Genomic DNA, 17302 nt, shown 5'->3' with positions numbered 1-17302 from the left:
CAAAAAGGAATGTATTTCAGAAATGCAATTCAGCATTTAAAACTCATGTTTAGATTTTTTACAAACAGGCTGCTATATCAGACTAAAACACAAAATTCAGTGTCACCTTCAATTAGTACATTCCATTCAACCAATAAAAGGATTGAGGGTTTCATTGCATTGCTGTACCCAAATGGCAACCTAATGAGAAGTGTGTTCATGCACTTTACTGTACAAGCAGTTCATCTTCTCCACAGCTCCTTTTTGGAGGATTTACTGCTTCAGTGCAGCGTTGAAAGAAGCCGGGGTTGATTGGAAGCTGCCTTCAGCTCCTCTGCTTGTTCCCTCTGTGAACAGGTGTGGACAGATGCTAAGTCATGCTGAGAAATGTATTCTTGGTTGCACAATCCTGTCCAGGGAGTGGTAATTCCCATTTCCTGGTTTTAGATTTTTTTTTTTTCCTCTTGCACTCTACATTAACATGCTTGGATGCAGAACTCTACAAACTTTTTTGGCTAACCCTGCTTGAAAACACTCAACAGTTTNTTGGCTAACCCTGCTTGAAAACACTCAACAATATATATATATATATATATATATATATATATATATATATATATATATATATATATATATATATATATATATATATATATACTCACTTAGATTTTCAAAGCATTGCTTTATGTAAATTGATTCATGAGTTTTACCTTTTTGAATTGTAATAATGGAATAAAAAAAACAACAACTTTGTGATGATGTTAAATTAATTGAGATCAACCTGTATTTGCCTTGAGAAGATAATACTACAAAGGCTCCCAAGTCACGCACAATAATAGCGTAGCTGTTGCATAAAGTCAGCAGCCGGTTTTTATGTCTTTGAAGCATATATTTATATACAGAAGTTGACTATTTCTGAGAAGAATCTTGATGAAGGTCAAAATGTGGATCAGACTAGACTGTTACTTCAGACAGTTCCTATGGTGTTTAGCTTTTGTTTAACCTGTTGTGTCATAGCAACCCTAAAGGCTTTAAGATTGTTTTAATCATCCAAAAAAAAATCTTTTATGTTCTGTTTCTTATGCAGACTCTGTGATCCAAAATGTAAGTTTGTAAATGAAGTTATTTAAGCAATAAAGCTGCACTGGCTGTCTTCATGAGATCAGTACAGACCTGATCAGATCGTTTTATTTTCTCCCTTCCTGTTTAAGTTTGCCATTTCCTGTGTGCTCTCTGCTTTTCAGACAATCGTCTATTTTTTGATCCAGCTACCAGGACATTTGGCCAGATATTCATGTAACCCAGAAAGATCTCTGATTTATTTGTTTTTGATTACTGAGTTATTTATCTCTAGAAAATGTGGGGTTTGAGTTGCCTTGCAAACTCCACAGATTGCCTTGAACTAAACAAATCTGTCTCAATATACAGATGTAATACTTCATTTAACAGTGTAAATACAAATGTGTGTTGCTTTGAGTTCGTGTAAAACATAACTTAAAAGCCTAAAAAACCTCCTTGCGCTATTAAGTGTCAAGAAATCATAAATACAAAGCAGATTTTCACAAAGAATCATAAATTATCCAAACTTTAGTTTGACAAAGTTCAGTTTCATAAATATAAAAGCCATGATTTAAAAAAGGCTACTCATGCAAGTTGTAAAATAAACCTGCATGAATTTCTTGATACGCAATGACAACAACTAATGCTCAGACCAGTTTAAAGGAGATGTGATTTTCTTTAGCCATACTATTATTAACCCCTTGGAGCTTCTCTTCACTTAGTTCCTCATCTCTACAGTCAGACAACATTTTTACTGAAAGATTGAGATAGTAAATTCCTCAATAGTGTAAATTCCTAAGTACCTTATCCAGTCAGGTTACTTTAGAGTAACCTACTTGTGTTACTTTTTGTTCAACATGACTTTAAAGAAAGTTTTTGTAAATAAGATGAATAAATGTAACTTAGATTGTTTTGGTTTTGCTGTTGTATAGCCCACATCCCATATCAATGACAAGACATTTTTTATAAATGACATAAGGAAAATAGAAGCTCTTCCAGGTGGAGACTGTCAGGTTAATTAACAGATATATCTACAACATTTTCTTAATTGATCTTGATGGTGAAGAAAGCCTTTTCTGGCAGGAGCTGTACACTTCCAGCAGAGGGCAGTATAGTACCACGTAAAACTTCCTGTAACCCAGGCAAAATAAACATGACCTGCAATGTTCTGTCACTCTGTGGTTCATGTGCTTAATAGAACATAATATTTTGATCAAATAGTGACATTTACATTGTTTTAGCATGTTCATAATGAAAAAGATAGAAAAAAATGTTTGGATCTAAAGAAATTGGCGTACGAAAGTGGAGCTGTCTATTACATTGATCCACAAAGTGAGAAAAGGAAAAGCATATTTCTAGAAGAAGAAAAAAATGTAAGAAAGTTGAGTTAAGGATAATTTTTACAATATTTCCTGTCTTTCTGCTATTTCTAGCGCAGTTCAGTTATAGTACCTGTTTAGGACACATTAAAGGGCAATCTAGTGGGTCAATTAACTTTAATGCTACATTGTCATGCTTTGTTGGCGCAGTGGTTAGTGCACATGACTTATGTATGGAGGCCTTAGTCCTCGATGTGGCTGATCTGGGTTCCAATCTGACCTCTGGTCCTTTGCCGCATGTCTCTCCTCCTCTCTCATACCCCCTTTCCTGTCAGTCTGTTTTCCAAAAACAGCTGTAAATGCAAAAAAAAAAAAAAATAAGTTTAATCCTACAGACTGATTGGTTTAAAAATGTTCTATCTATGATTGAGTCATTGATTTGCAGATTTAACTCCTTCAAATGAGCATGCAGTGGTCCATTCCATCTCTCATATCATGCATGCATGCTGCTACGCTAGAGAGGAAAACTCCTTTTAACAGGAAACCTCCAACAAAACCCGGAGTAGTATGGGGGACTTTGGCTGAGGGCGACTTTGGGTTCAAGAAAATAGAAGCAGCAGTTGGAAAATGTAATAGTAAATTAGCTCTATAGGTGGTTCTGTCTAGAAAAGAAACACAGTATAACAGGAAAGTTCTGCAAAGAGACAAGAGCAAAGAGAACAACACACTGAGTCAAACAATCTGGTTATAATCAGGACTTTGAGCAACGATCTGAATAGAGTAAGTTGGTAAGGTCACATAAGTCATAATTGTTTTCTGAAAAGGTCGATGAGAATGGAGGTCCCAGAACAAATGGTTTGTTTGTATCAAATTAGCCATCAAATATTAAACCTAAAGTCATTAAACTACATTTGTATCTAAGTGAGAAAAGAAACATACATTTTTATGCCTGTTTTTCTGGTTTAGCTAAGCTAGAGACATTCTTGAGCAGTTTCTTTTTTTCTGGTTTTGTCTGAGCCAAACGCCAAACACCAGTATCGCCAGTATTTAGCTTCCCTCTCCAGCCACAGGTGTATCAGAAGCTTGAAGGGACTTTTAAAGGCATGGTATGATAATAGTAATTAGACACAGGTTTTAAATTAATGTGAAATGTTGACATTTTTCCCCAGAATTATGTTTTGACATCTACATGTATATGTATATAAAACCTTATATGTTGTAAAAAAGTTCAAAATGTTTTTGTTTCTTCTTTTATAAAATGAAGCTCATGTATTCGTTAGAGTCATAGAGAAAAATTTTTACACTGCCAAGGTTGTCTCTGTTTTCTTGCTCATTTTAATGTCCATGGCAGTCAGAATTGTTTCTGGATATTAAAACAGCTCCGAAGAGTTAAATTTAAGAGCTGTTAGTTGCAGTTTTTAATGCTTCCTTTATAATAATCAAAACCCTTAAGGACCTATGGCATTGTACAGCTACAACCAGTGCTTTTAGGCATTTGATCTTTCTTTTCTTGTTTGATGACAAAACTGGTCTAATATTTGTCCATGACTATACAGTAAAATGTTTATAGCCTTCATTTCTTCTATTTTTAATACCAAATTTAGTATCTGGGAAAATTTAAATATTACATAAGATCAATTAGAAAAAGGGGAAAATATACAGAAATGGTAATTTGTTCATTTCTATGACTCAGCATTTAATAAGGCCTTCATTTTTCTAAATAACTGCATCAAAGCGGCGTGGTATAGAGGCGATGAGCCTGTGGCACTGCTGCGGTCTGATGGAAGGCCAGGCTGCTTTCTGTACAATTCAGGTTAGGCCAGTTTGGTCATCATTCAAAAACTGTAACTCTATCGTTGATGAACCACCTTTGGCAATGGAGGAGGGGTCATGTTATGCTGGAAAGTGAAATCTGCATCTATAAAAATTATTAGCAACCATAAAGTCTTCTAAAGTGTCCTGCTAAATGGCGGCATTGATTGTAGACTTTTGTTGACCAACAACAACACTACCACTTGCTTCTGAATATTTGTCCAGTCATAGTCTTACCTACGTCTCTGTCACTCGACAGACATAATGACCATTTACAACCTCAGGAAACCTCTATAGATGTAGGTTAGCTGATTAGGGTTTGAACTTTTTTGATATTAAATATTTTGAGACTCTGTGAACATTTGTCTTTAATTACATGAAAGCCTTCATCATCAAAGCTATAATAAAATCTTGAAATATTTCACCAAGTTAAATCAAAGTATATATATGATTTTAATTTGCTAAAATAAGTAAAAAGGACAATGTAGCCTTCTCCCAATATCCTTTTTTTTGTTGAATTGTACATTACAGCAATGCAATGAAACCCTCAAATTCAAACACTGAGTCTTACAGCAAATTAACTCTTTTAGCTGCTTCCATTCAAAAGTTGTAGGTAAAGGGAAGTAGGTTACTCTGAGACGGATACAGGCCTGTTTCAGCAACAGGCTGATCACAACCACAGTAGAAGCTGCAGCTTCCAACCTGGCAGGGTTTTAGATGGACTTGGATTTTATTTATTTTTTTTCTCATGTAGTATAGTTAATTATAGTCAGAGGATTCTTAACAGAGTGTTTTTAAAACAACATTAGTGTTCCTCCTGACTTGCTCCTCCTTACTGGACTGATCCACATAGAAATCTTTGTTGTATATATGGTGGATTTAAACAGAAAATGTTATTAATTTACTTTCCCTAGATAAAGCCCTTTTAAAGGGCCTGCATTTTGGCTCTCACATGACATCCCTACCCATCGCAGCAATTGCAATGCTCCTGGCTGCTTTCGTTGACCTCGAATGGAAAATCAACTTCTAATGTTTAGCATTGGTGCTACACTCATTTCAAACCTTATGGGATCATGTTTTATTTTGTTTTCTTTAGAGGAAAGAAGCTTTATTTTGAGACACTTCTCATAGCTTTGATGTTTGGAGAATAAAGAAGACTTTTATCAAATAACCAGAAATACATTAATTTCCGTCTTACTGTTCGTAGCCCTGACCAAATTTCCCTCACAAACTATATAAATGTTTGCTTGACAATATACATAAAAAAGACATATGAATCTCAGATTAGATCAAAGAGCCCTTTTACCTAAAGTTGGCATGCAGTTCTTTGTAGCTGCATTATATAGAATGATTTATTTTTAATGAGTTATTTTAAAGACTGCTCATTCTAATATTAACAATTCTAAAATCCTATTAAAGTGCTATGTTGTAAGAAAAATGCAGAAAGCTGATTCTTTTGTGTCTTTTCTGCAGAGCTGGAGACAGTGTGGAACTTTATTCCTCAGCAACATGTCTACGGACACGTACACTGATTCTATAAACCTGTAGTGTTTAGCTTTCGCCCTCGTCCAGGAGTCGGTTGTTTATCTGAAATGCACAATGAACGCCCCTCTTGTTCACGTCCTCCGTCTTGTAATGCTTTTGTCTAATCTTTCTCATCTGCAGTAAACTGTCTTACCACTTTATAACCTTATCTGAAAGATAACACGGGGAAATTACTTTTCTCTCATGGTCTGCATGTCTTAGTGCATGTTTCTCTCAATGCCTGCAGCAGCCCAATCAACATCAGCCATCAGGTGAGTTAGATGCTCCTTGCTATATCTGCTGATGGGAGAAGAAAGGCAGCTGCTCTGCTGGGTGAGCAACATGAGGGATCCAGTTACAATATCCGAGGAAGTTTTGTTGAGAGCTCCCATGGGAAGATGGAGGCCGCGTTAAACCTCCTTATCAACTCCAACAAATTTGTCAGACAGTCACGGCATATTGGAGCACAGACAAAGACTGTCTTTGTGGTCAGGGTTACTTTTCTGCTCATCTACAGGAAAGATCTGCTTGTTTTTTAAAGCATCATTGACCACCTTGAAGTGAAATCCAATGACTATACAACTGCCGTGTTCACAGCAAATTAGACTCCAAAAATAGCTCAGGAAACAAACTAAAAAAAAAAACCTTTTGATTGTCAAGGTTAATTGTATTCAGGTCTATTTAAAAGGTACGGAACACCATTCCTATACATCACACAATTCTAAAATCATGAAAAACTGGAATCTTTTTTTTTTTTTTTTTTTTGCTATTAACTGCCCCTGATTTTGTTTCTGGAATAACAAAACCAGACATAGTGTCTTTGATAAATACCAATCTGTTTTTTTTTTTAAATGGGTAAAAAATGCATTGCTTAAACCATGCAGTGACATCATCAGGGAGGCAAACATTGTGGACTTGATCATCTTAATAAAATCTTTTAGCCTTTGAAATTGTGAATTACTAAATAATGCACACATCTCCTAATTTGTGGGAAATGTTGCAGCTGTTTTAAAGTGGTTCAAACTGCAGCTTCAGTTTAATAAACCACATCAGGTCATATTTTGCTGATCTAATTTGTGGAGTACCGCAAAGCGCTGTTTAAGGGACATATTTTCTTGTTTTATGTAAACTGCCTTGGATTAATCTATTATATGGTTCATAAAGCATCTTATCAATTTTATTCATGACAGAATTACTTCAGCAAACAAAAGAAAAACTTTCTCTAATTTATGCTGAACAATGAAAAAAGGACCAATTATTGTCCAAGCATCGTTCCTCGATCTGAAGGAGTGCAAATTCTTTGAATTCTGCCATAAAGCCAAGCTTAAGGAATTTAGTGATTTCTACTGAACAAAGACAGTTGAATGTCACTTAAATTAAATCCTCCAAAACTGTCTTCATCATTTGAGAAGCCTTTAACAACATTAAAAACAGAGCATTAACTTCAGCTGGTTAAGTATGATTGCTAATTATTTAGGCTACTGTAATCTGCTTTTTTAATATAAATCAACAGAAAAATACTTCTTAGATTTCAGTTGGTGCTAAACTCTGTAGGAAGTTTAGTTTAGAATGAATGGTTAAATCCTGACTTTCTCTTTTAGGATTCTGTGTTATGTGGTTTTTTACTATTTTACTAAATTTTTACATACTGTAACTTGAGCCTTTCAGTTCTCCAGCCAAAGTCTGTGTGTATTCCTAAAAACCCTGTCTAAAACTATACAGATTGTTGCCCTTTTCTAGACTGCTACACCTCGGCTGAGGTTAAACTTTCCTGTTGTTAAGATGTCTTAAGAGTCTCATTATTAAAGCTATTGAAGACGTTCTTATTTAGCTTTTTATGGATTAATAACATTTTCTTGTTCTTATTTTTTTCATCTTTCTAATCATACTTTATTTTGATGCTTTGTCTTGGTAAAGCACCTTGTAAAATGTACCTGTGTAAGTCCTCCATTATTATTAATAACCAACTTTTACTCACTTAACCTTATTCTGTTTCTCAACAAATCCTGTAAATCCAGGCAGCCCACTGACTATACCAGAGTCACTCCCCAAACCAGAAGATTGAATGTGAATGAAAAAGACAACCTGATGTTTTTGTAAGTCTGTTTGAGATTCAGTGTACCGTGTCCCTTTGAGCCCGCGGAAGTGCAGGTATTACAAAACGGCAGGCATTACAATGGCGTGTACAATAATAGTCAAGCTGCTCACCTCCAACTTCAACCTATCATGTGCTCCTTTATCTGATCAGCCTGCTCCTATACAGCCCAAGAGACACAGAGATACAGTCGGATTTTCAGGGCCGTCAAAACAGATGCAATCTGCCCTCTTCATGTCTAATTACCTGTTTACTCTGAGGGCTTAGGGAATAGCTGAGCAGGGGTTACTATTGAAAGGAGAAACCAATACAGTTTTAGTTTTCCTGTTAAATTTACCTTGAATTGCTACTCTTGAGGAATGATAATTGCTCTACTCTTATAAAAGAAAATCGAAAAAGAAGAATTCTTGATCTCATTTTTTTGCAAGAAGATTTTAGTGAAGGTAAAAACTTAACTCCAGGTTGAAAGCTTTTATCAGATTCCATCATTACTTTTCTTGCATTTTGGTTATGCTACTTTAAACACACCTTTCCTAAATATGTAAAGCCTCAAAATCCTGCATGCCATCTTATCACCAGATTAAACCACTGTGCAAAATCACCTGAGCATACCAGCATAAATAACACAGCACTGACCTCCAAAGGCCAAACTGTTAGTTATCAATTGTTTTATTGAATTGGTTTCATTATGGAACTTTAAACTAGATCTTCATAGCTTAGAAAATGACAGCAAAAATGAAGATGTTAAGTTCTTATTTTAAGAAGTCAAACATGTTGCTAGTGTGATCTTAAAGAATTTAGAGATACCCATCAGGTGCGTACATGCATATTTTACTAAGCGGTGAAAGGTTAAATGCTATATACATCTTGCTCTATATACTGAGAAAGGCACCGCCATAGCACATACATTGTTTCTTGGAAAAGTGCTCTAACCATTTAATGTTTTTGCAGATCACAAACCTCAGTTTGTGGTTTGAAACTGCCCCAGATCAGGACAAAAAGTTCTAGTGGTTAAACCTTTAAAGACAATTTAATGAAATCTATTAATATGATACATTGACCCTTTAAGACATGTGGTGGCATCATATTGCTCTTTCCTTTACATGTTAATCTACTGGATTCAAACATATCCCAAAATCCCAATAATCAGAATCATGTTTGGGTTTCTAATGCATAAAAATATGTAAACATTTAATGGACATAAGAAAAAAAACATTAATCCCTTACTGTCTTTTGTTTATGAAAGTGAATGAAAGAGGTTCTGTTTGCTGTTTTCGTTGTGCTTTTTGTCTGTTGGTGTGACATTTACTGGGCAGTTTAATAACAGCCACATAGTAACGTTCAGCACAAGAAACAATACAAACAAACAAAGGAATTTATGCTGCGGTGACAAATAGTATTTAATTATCATTTCATCTCTGATTTCTTACTTTTTAGGCTTTGTCATACTTAAATGTTTAAACAAATACATAATCAAACAAATAAAATAAAGGTAATCACAGAAAGTAGTTATTAAATTAAAATTTAATACAAAGCTCTGTGTGAAAAGCCTGGCTGACAAAGTGAGGTACACTAAAAGCAAGGGATCATGTTGAAATCCAATAATAAAAGATCTATCAGTCTGGAAAGGGTTACAAATATATTTCTAAAGCTCTGGGAATCCAGGGACCCACAGCTGAGCCAGAGCCATTATTCACAAACGATGAAAACATGTAAAACTGATTAATCTTCTCAGGCGTGGCTGGCTGACCAACATCAGCCCAAGATTGTAGTGAGGACTCATCGAAGAGGTCACAAAAGACCCTTCAACGGTATCTAAAGTACTACAGGCCTCATACGCCTATGAAGATAGTTTTTCTTCACTAATTAAAAAAGAATGGACAAACTTTGCTGCATGGCAGATTTCAAAGGTGAAAACCACTACTGAACAAAACAACATAAAGGCTTTTCTCAGTTTTTTCTAGAGCTTGATAACTTAACAGATTTTTTGGAAAAAAATCGGTGGACTAAAGCAATAAAAGCCAAAGTTTGTGTCTCATTGTAACAGGTGTAAAGGTACCACAGCATTCAACATATTCTCATTATCAGTTCGTATGAAATCCTACGAAAAGTTATGCACAGTATTTTGTACGTTTTGGATGTTTTTCTTCAAAAAAAAACAGATCAGTGTGCATGCGCAGCCAGACAGACGAAAAAAGCAGATCCACGGACGGACGTAAAACTGGGAAAAACAGTGCAATTTACTTCTTGATGTCTCTCACTAGGTTGCTTGCTGTTTTGTATCTTAGGGTTAGGGTCAGGGTTAGGGTTAACTGTATTTTAATTTATATGTTATTGAATGGTGCTTAAGATGCGCATGCGCAAGGATATCTTGTCTCGAGGCAAGACGTAAAAATACGACGAAATACGACGAAAAAAACGTACAAAATTACGGTGCATAACTTTTCGTACCATTTCGTACGAACTGATGAGAATACACTGCTGCATTTCAGAAAGACAACATCATAGCACAGTGAAATATGGCCAGAGGTGTTAAGTAACAAAGTACAAATACTTCATTATTGTACTTAAGTAAACTTTTTTGGTATCTATACTTTACTCCATTACTTATATTTCTTCTTATTTCTGACTTCTACTCGTTACATTTTCACACAATTAACTGTACTTTCTATTCCTTACATTTTTAAAACAAATGTTACTTGTTACTCTTGGCTTCAGTTCAATGTTTATAAATATTTTTTCACGTCATGTGCTCCATCCAATGCAGATCATTGGCACCATACACATCTAGTAAAAAACTAGTGCAATTGATGAGTTGTATAACGTAAACACTCGTTGCTTAGCTATTCGTCAAATTTGTGCTGATGCCAAAGAAAATCATCAGAAGCAACCACGTGCTCTTCAAACTGCAAACGCGAATTGTCTATGCCATGCTACAATGTCCGATTCAGAAAAAACATGATGAAATGTCTGAAAGGTCGGACACAGGCGAGAGCGTATCGGGAGATGGAGACGGAGACCAACAAGACTTCCCTCATCCTTGGCCCTATCGCAAATAATTTTTCGAAATAGTTGAGAAATTTAGCTTTTAAAGATTACTTTATACTTTATACTTTAAGTCGTTTTTGGAGCACATACTTTTTCCCTTTTACTTGAGTAAAGTGGACAGGTTGATTCTTCAACTTTTACCAGAGTGTTTTTAAACAGCAGTATCTATACTTCTACTAAAGGAACAAATTTGTGTACTTTTGACACCACTGAATATGGCAGAGCGGTGGTGTGATGGTCTGCGTTTTTTTTGCTTCTTCAGCAACTGGAAGACATGCTGTGATAAATGGAACCATGAATTCTACCAAAGAATCCTGAAGGAGAATGTCTGACCATCCCTTTTTGACCTCAAACTGATAAATAAAGTAGTAGTTTAAAGTAGGATAATGATCCAAAACACACCAGCAATCCACCTCCCAATGGTAGCAAAAACCAAAATGAAGGCTTTGAAGTGGTCTAGTCAAAGTCCCATAAGGAATCCAATTAGGATACTGTGGCGTGACCTAAAATAGGCTATTTATGCTTGAAAACCCTACACAATGGTTCATTTAAAACAATTCTGTAAAGATGAATAGGTCATAAATCCTCTACAGTAATGGAAAAGACACATTTAGTTGCTGCTGAGACTCGTTTCACAATCAGTTAATAGCTTTCAGAGGCAAACACTGTCATGGGGCTGCACACTGGAGCAGGGGATTGCACTGTTGCCTTGCAGAAAGAAGGTCTGGTTTCGATTCCCAGGGTCTTTCTGCATGGAGTTTGCATGTTCTCCCTGTGCATGAGTGGGTTCTCTGGCTTCTCCCACAGTACAAAAACATGACTCCTAGGTTAATTGGCTTCTCTAAATTGTTCGTGTGTGTGTGTGTGTGTGTGTGTGTGTGTGTCTCTGTGTTGCCCTGTGACAGACGACCTGGGTGCACCCTACCTCTCGCCCACCTCAACCCTGACAAGGACTAATGGATGGATGGATGGCAATCACTGTCATACAGGGGTATGTGAGTTTTGATTTTTTTACTCCCCCAATGACACAAATTTTCGTTAAAAAACTGCATGTTATCGTTACATTTGTTGTGTTTGACAAAATTCTTTAATTTTCCGAAACATTTTATCACAACAAACATGCAAAACGTTTTCCTAATTACCGGTATATCTCTTTTTTCACTCTCTAAAGGTGCAACAGCACATGTCAAAAAAATCCTGGGTTTGTTTGTCTCTTATCTGTCCTCTTTGCTGCCTTCCACTGCACTATTGAAAGACACGACGCCTACAGTAACGTGCTTCATGCTCTACTGGCAAAGTCTTGCATTATCATTGGGATGTTAGAACAGGGTGTGGTAACCAGTTGGAACTGAACTCAACCCTAAATTACAAATGTAATCTTTAAACTTCAGATCGCCGCATGTACTGTATCCAAAAAATGTATTTTGTGAAACTTTCTAGCATTTGTGAGTTTTCTCTTTATTGCCATGGTTTGTCATGTGTCATGTGTCGCCTACAGGAAACTGAAGCGCTGTCTATCTTTAGGTAATCTGATCATTGGCTCCTTTAAGGAATCAGCTCTCATTCTTCAGCCATACAAGATAAAAATCTTGCACTCTATCAGTTAAGTCACTGAGTTTAACTTTATGCATCTAGTTCAAATGTTTTCAGTTAAATGCCTCATGATTTGCCTTATAGATTTACTGACTTAAATAGGTTCCACTGAGTCAGATTCAGTATTTCTAATGGTTTCTTAGTTGCATCCTAATTTTTAATTGAGTATTGCACCTGTTTTGGAAGCAAAATGAAACATGATGTTATCAAGAATGTTTATGAATTAAACAGTAGTTCAATATTTGTTGTGAAATATTTCTAGCTAGGAAGAAATACAGGCTTCATCAAAAATAATTTATTATTGAAATAATCAGCAATGCCAAAAGGATTCATTCAGGTCACAGTACAATCTAGATGCATGTCCATACAGCGCAGAGTTTGATTCTTTGTCAACATTATTATATGAAGAGAGAAGCATCCACTCGATTCAAAATGTGCCAGTTTAACAAGAACAAACTTGTAGTCCGGGTTTCCTTTGCATCAGCGAACCATTATCTGGCATGACTGTTTTTTTTTTTTTACCATAACATTGGTCCCCAGGCTCCACTGTAGTCCCACAGGTAGGGTCTGTACTGGTATGCTTTACAGAAGGAGCTTATTAGTGATGCTCGGACCAGCTCCTCTCTTAAACCCAGTCCCTCTGCTTTGTATGCATTTTTACAGATCTCTGCAGTCTGCTGCTTTCGCTTTGTTTTATACCGCCTGTTTTGGAACCAGATCTTCACCTGGGTCTCAGTCAGTCTCAAGGTGCTGGCCAGGTGGGCCCTCTCCGGAGCGGACAGGTATTTCTGGTGGCTGAATTTTTTCTCTAGTTCAAGCACTTGGAGGTGCGTGAATGCAGCTCTGGATCGCTTCTGTTTTCCAGTGGAGGAGAAGTTTGACTCTGAGGAGCTGGGACGGGGCGTATCGGGAGATTCTGTAAAGGACAGAGCAGACAATGCATGTCATTTAACTGGTGTGCTGTTCTAATTTACATATGGGTTCAAGACCACTTTTGACTACAGCACACATGCACACTTTGAAGAACTTGAATTTCTTACTACAAAATATTGCTGCTCTTATTCATAGTTTATTTCTGCCATTCCTCAAATATCAAAAATCTGTTTTTCCTGTATAAAGCAAAACAGTTAATAGATTCCCTATCTTTAACCTTCCTATTCTTTAAAGCACTCACCTGTCTGCATTCCAAACAACGGTTCCTGAAGATAGAAGTGAGCTGGCGACTTTTCACACTCGGAGCATTTCTCCCTCTTCTGCAAGCTGCAGCTGCCATCCACTTTCTTACAGTCCTTATTGGACAGGATGTCCTCAATGAGGAAAGAGGTGACAGGTTTAACTGCACCAGACATTTCCATCCAGTAATCCCAGAAATAGGAAAATCTATCAGCACCGGAAGGCTGAGGTGTGGTTGAAGCAGTGAGTGAGTCCTAACACACTCTGAAGGTTTGAATTTATATGAAGGGTTGGGGCGGGTTCAGTCAGACTGATGTGAAGGGGGCGGGGCAACCCAACTTTTATTTTGTATGCTTCTTTAGACTAACTTCACTGGAACTTCATAGATCAAATAATTATCATTCCTCATCAAAAACTGTGCTCAACTTGTTTATTTTTCTTGCATATTATTTTCTAATGTTAGGCAGCAAAACACTGAGACTTTTTAAAAGTATTTTCATTGTTCATGATTTTATTATAATAAAACAAGATATGATAGGAAATCTCAGAAAGCTTCTGAACACACAGTTAAAATCTCATTTATAGCCTAACTTTGGGAAAATGTGTAAAAGAATACTGAAAATAATTTATTCTTGTATTAGTAATTTTGAATCTATATAGTCAACATCCAATAACTAAATATTTCTGTGAAGAAACTTTTAAGATAAAAAAATCTTCATGCACAAATGCACCCTTAAAATAATACTATGGCAGTGGTAGAATTTAGAGTTTTTGACAGATATCTTTCTTTCTAACCCTTAAATACAACATTCAAAGTTCTTAAAACTAAAGAAAACTCAAATGATTAGTAAGAAAAGTTGTTGTTTTTGTTTCAAACAAGCTGTAAAAAGAATTTCAGAATAGATTATGTTTCCTTGCTGCTTGTAATTTCCACATTTCTGAAGCATTATTACTAAATATAGAAAAGTAATGTGTTTTTAAAAAAATATGTCTTAAATTGTATCAATTTGCAGTTAAACCAAGATTCTAAGTCTGTATGAAAGTATTGACGGATTAAAAATCTTGTCCAAAAATAATATTCTAATACAGAAATTAGATTAACTGATGGACAGTCCTTTATAAAATTCAAAGCCTCTATATTTTAGCCAACCTCTCTTTCAACACTGACCAAATTCAATGTACTTTATTTGGGTTTTGATGTGAAAAACCAAGAATTCCGTTGCTATCAAAATATTTTACAACTAAAAATCTAAAAAGTGAGGAGTGTGGATATGTTTCAACTGTGTTAATGGTCTCTTGAACTTTGTCTCTACTGGCCTCACACATCTAGACATTGGAAATGTTTCAACCTTTCCTCTCAAAGGAGGTCAAGAACTACTATTTTTTGTAGAGAGCATGAAAAAAAACCTCAGGCCTTGATCAGGTTTAGCGTTTTGCACACTTAGACGCTAAACCTCGGTCTTAAATATTCCACAGCCTCTAGCAAAAGTTTTGTTCTGGAGTTGCCCTGTATCTAACCCTGTTCATCTTCTGTTCTGCTCTGCCATGCTTTCCTGTTCCTACTAAAGAAAAGCCTTCCCTCATCATCATGATACCATCACCATGTCTCATAGTTAATAGAAAAATGCAAGGTTTTGAATCAATTTTCCACCAAATATAATATGTTGCATTGTAAAAAAAAAAAAGATATTCTTGGTCTTATCTGTTCAGATAACCTCCTTCTTCCTCTTTACTAGGCCATGCATTGCTTGTGACATAACAATTAGATATATACCAAGTGGAAATGAAGGGAAACAACATATGTGCTGTTTTGTATTTTTTCTATATTTTGCTATTTCTATTGATCTTTTACATACAATCTGAGTAAAATATATAAAACTTTGTCTTTAAGTTGAAGAGTGCTATGAATATTTTTTGCAAAGTACTATATGCTTATATACTGGAAAAAAAAGAGAGCTGCAGCTCTTTAGTGGTGAAAGGAGGAAAGATAAATCCTTCCGCTCCAGACACAAATATCTTTAAGTATTTGGTGCCACAGCAGTTAAATGGATTTATGCCTTAATCCTCACATCAGCACAGCGCAGTAACACACTGGCCTCAGGGAGACACTTCTGTCTGCAGCACAACAGTATGGTGGGAAGGGTGGGGGTCAGGGTGGGTGGTCAAGCCTTCACGAGCACTAATGAGTTGGACACATTGAGGCCGGCTCCTGAATGGATGCCCTCATTGTTTGGTAGCTGTTTATTTGTTGTTTTCTGTGCTGAAGTCTGACCTCTCTTCAGCGGCTGAGATGTTTGCTAGAGGGTTCCGTGTTGCTCTGGGATTTAATGCTTCATTAGGAGATCCATGATTTCAGGTATGATAAACATGACCCCATTGTCACCTTCTGGTCCTGCTGACTCTCCATCAACCCTGGTGGGAAACTGAAAAGACCTTCAGTCATACTTGCTTTAATAAAAAGAAGAAATTATTATACATTAAAGCTAACATGTAATGCCACCTGTTCTCTTATAATCAGGTCTAATAAAAGCACACCTGCTCTGATTCCTCTTTATCTTGCTGTCTGTCAACACAGTATTATGATCCTCTGTATGATGCGCCTCACCCTGACCTTGTCTGTGACTGTCTCAGGTATGTTGAACCGTAAAGAGATCTTTTATCCTATTGTCTAGACAACTTAACTCATTTCTTTTCCTTTGCTGGGTTTATTTCAAGAGATATATCCTCAAAGAAAGGAAAATGCTTTCAGTTTAAGAGAGGCTCTAATTTTACTTTAATTTGTTTGAACAGTAGCTGACTTTAGGACAACATTCCACGTACGGTTGGGTTTTCTCCAAAGCTCAGTCACTTGTCTGAAGAGGTAACCTCATGCTTTCTACGTGATGACACAAGCATAAACAAAGTGAGTGGGAAGAGTCGACGCTGGTGTTTTTTTTGGTGGGGGATTAGTTTTGGAACAGCTCTATTGAGAGAGCACACTGATGCAGTCATCTGCCCTTATTCTGCGACAATACGGGAGGAAGATGATCCTGACTCTGATTCTCTAACAAACCCCATGATTGCTGTCTGTTGAAACCTTTCCTTTTCAGGCATTGTGTTTTAAGCATTCACCTCGTAGATATGTCACTGCATAGTTGCGCATCAGACGTGACATCGTAGAGCTTCCGACCTTTCAGCCCAGGAAGACATTTGTCTTCCACAGTTTAAACTATGTGGTGACAATGTTTTCTTTGAGCTGCTGCAGGTCCCTGTGCCATCAGTCTTCTGCTGCTTCCACTGTTATTTCATTCTCTGTAATGACGGGCAGACGTTGTTGTAATTTAACAATACATTTCTCTGATTTCTGCACAGGTTTCTGATCTATGGCTGAGTTGTTTTCATACTGTTACACCTCCACCCAAAACTAAGAAGATCCTCTCTTATAGTTGTATGACAAGGTTATTTAATCAGTTTATCTGTTTTCAAACTTTTATAGATGATTTGATGTGTTTTATCTTGAATTAAAATGATTCGTCTATTCAGTTTAGTAAGAAATAAGACTGGTTGGTTAGGGGAAAAAACCTCTATATCTGACTTTCATCATTGCTTCATGTTTGAAAAGAAACTATGTCACCTATAAGATCACTGCATCCTTTAACCTTTTTCTTAACCTGACTGACAATAAAGTTGATTATATAAAAAAAACAAAGAAAAAAACATT

General features: G+C 36.3%; 1 protein-coding gene across 1 annotated transcript; it reads right to left on the bottom strand.

The window, feature by feature from the left end:
- Positions 1-12701: 12701 nt before the first annotated feature.
- On the bottom strand, positions 12702-13848 carry LOC107093866 (homeobox protein Nkx-3.1-like). Its single transcript, XM_015389173.1, has 2 exons — positions 13604-13848; positions 12702-13345 (listed from the first exon to the last, which is right to left on the bottom strand). The coding sequence occupies exons 1-2, from the start codon at positions 13782-13784 to the stop codon at positions 12948-12950; spliced, it is 579 nt and encodes a 192-aa protein (XP_015244659.1). The 5' UTR covers positions 13785-13848; the 3' UTR covers positions 12702-12947.
- Positions 13849-17302: the final 3454 nt, after the last annotated feature.

Source organism: Cyprinodon variegatus, unplaced genomic scaffold (genome assembly GCF_000732505.1).
Source record: "Cyprinodon variegatus isolate N-32 unplaced genomic scaffold, C_variegatus-1.0 Scaffold451, whole genome shotgun sequence".
Taxonomy (NCBI): Eukaryota; Metazoa; Chordata; class Actinopteri; order Cyprinodontiformes; family Cyprinodontidae; genus Cyprinodon; species Cyprinodon variegatus.
This window is presented reverse-complemented; position numbering and strand designations above follow the sequence as displayed.

Bases quoted from the DNA above. Each gene is read 5' to 3' on its own strand.
- LOC107093866 (XM_015389173.1), bottom strand. From the start codon at position 13,784: ATGGAAATGTCTGGTGCAGTTAAACCTGTCACCTCTTTCCTCATTGAG. The intron at 13,346-13,603 runs GTGAGTGCTTTA...TGTCCTTTACAG, and splicing joins GTTGTTTGGAATGCAGACAG to AATCTCCCGATACGCCCCGT.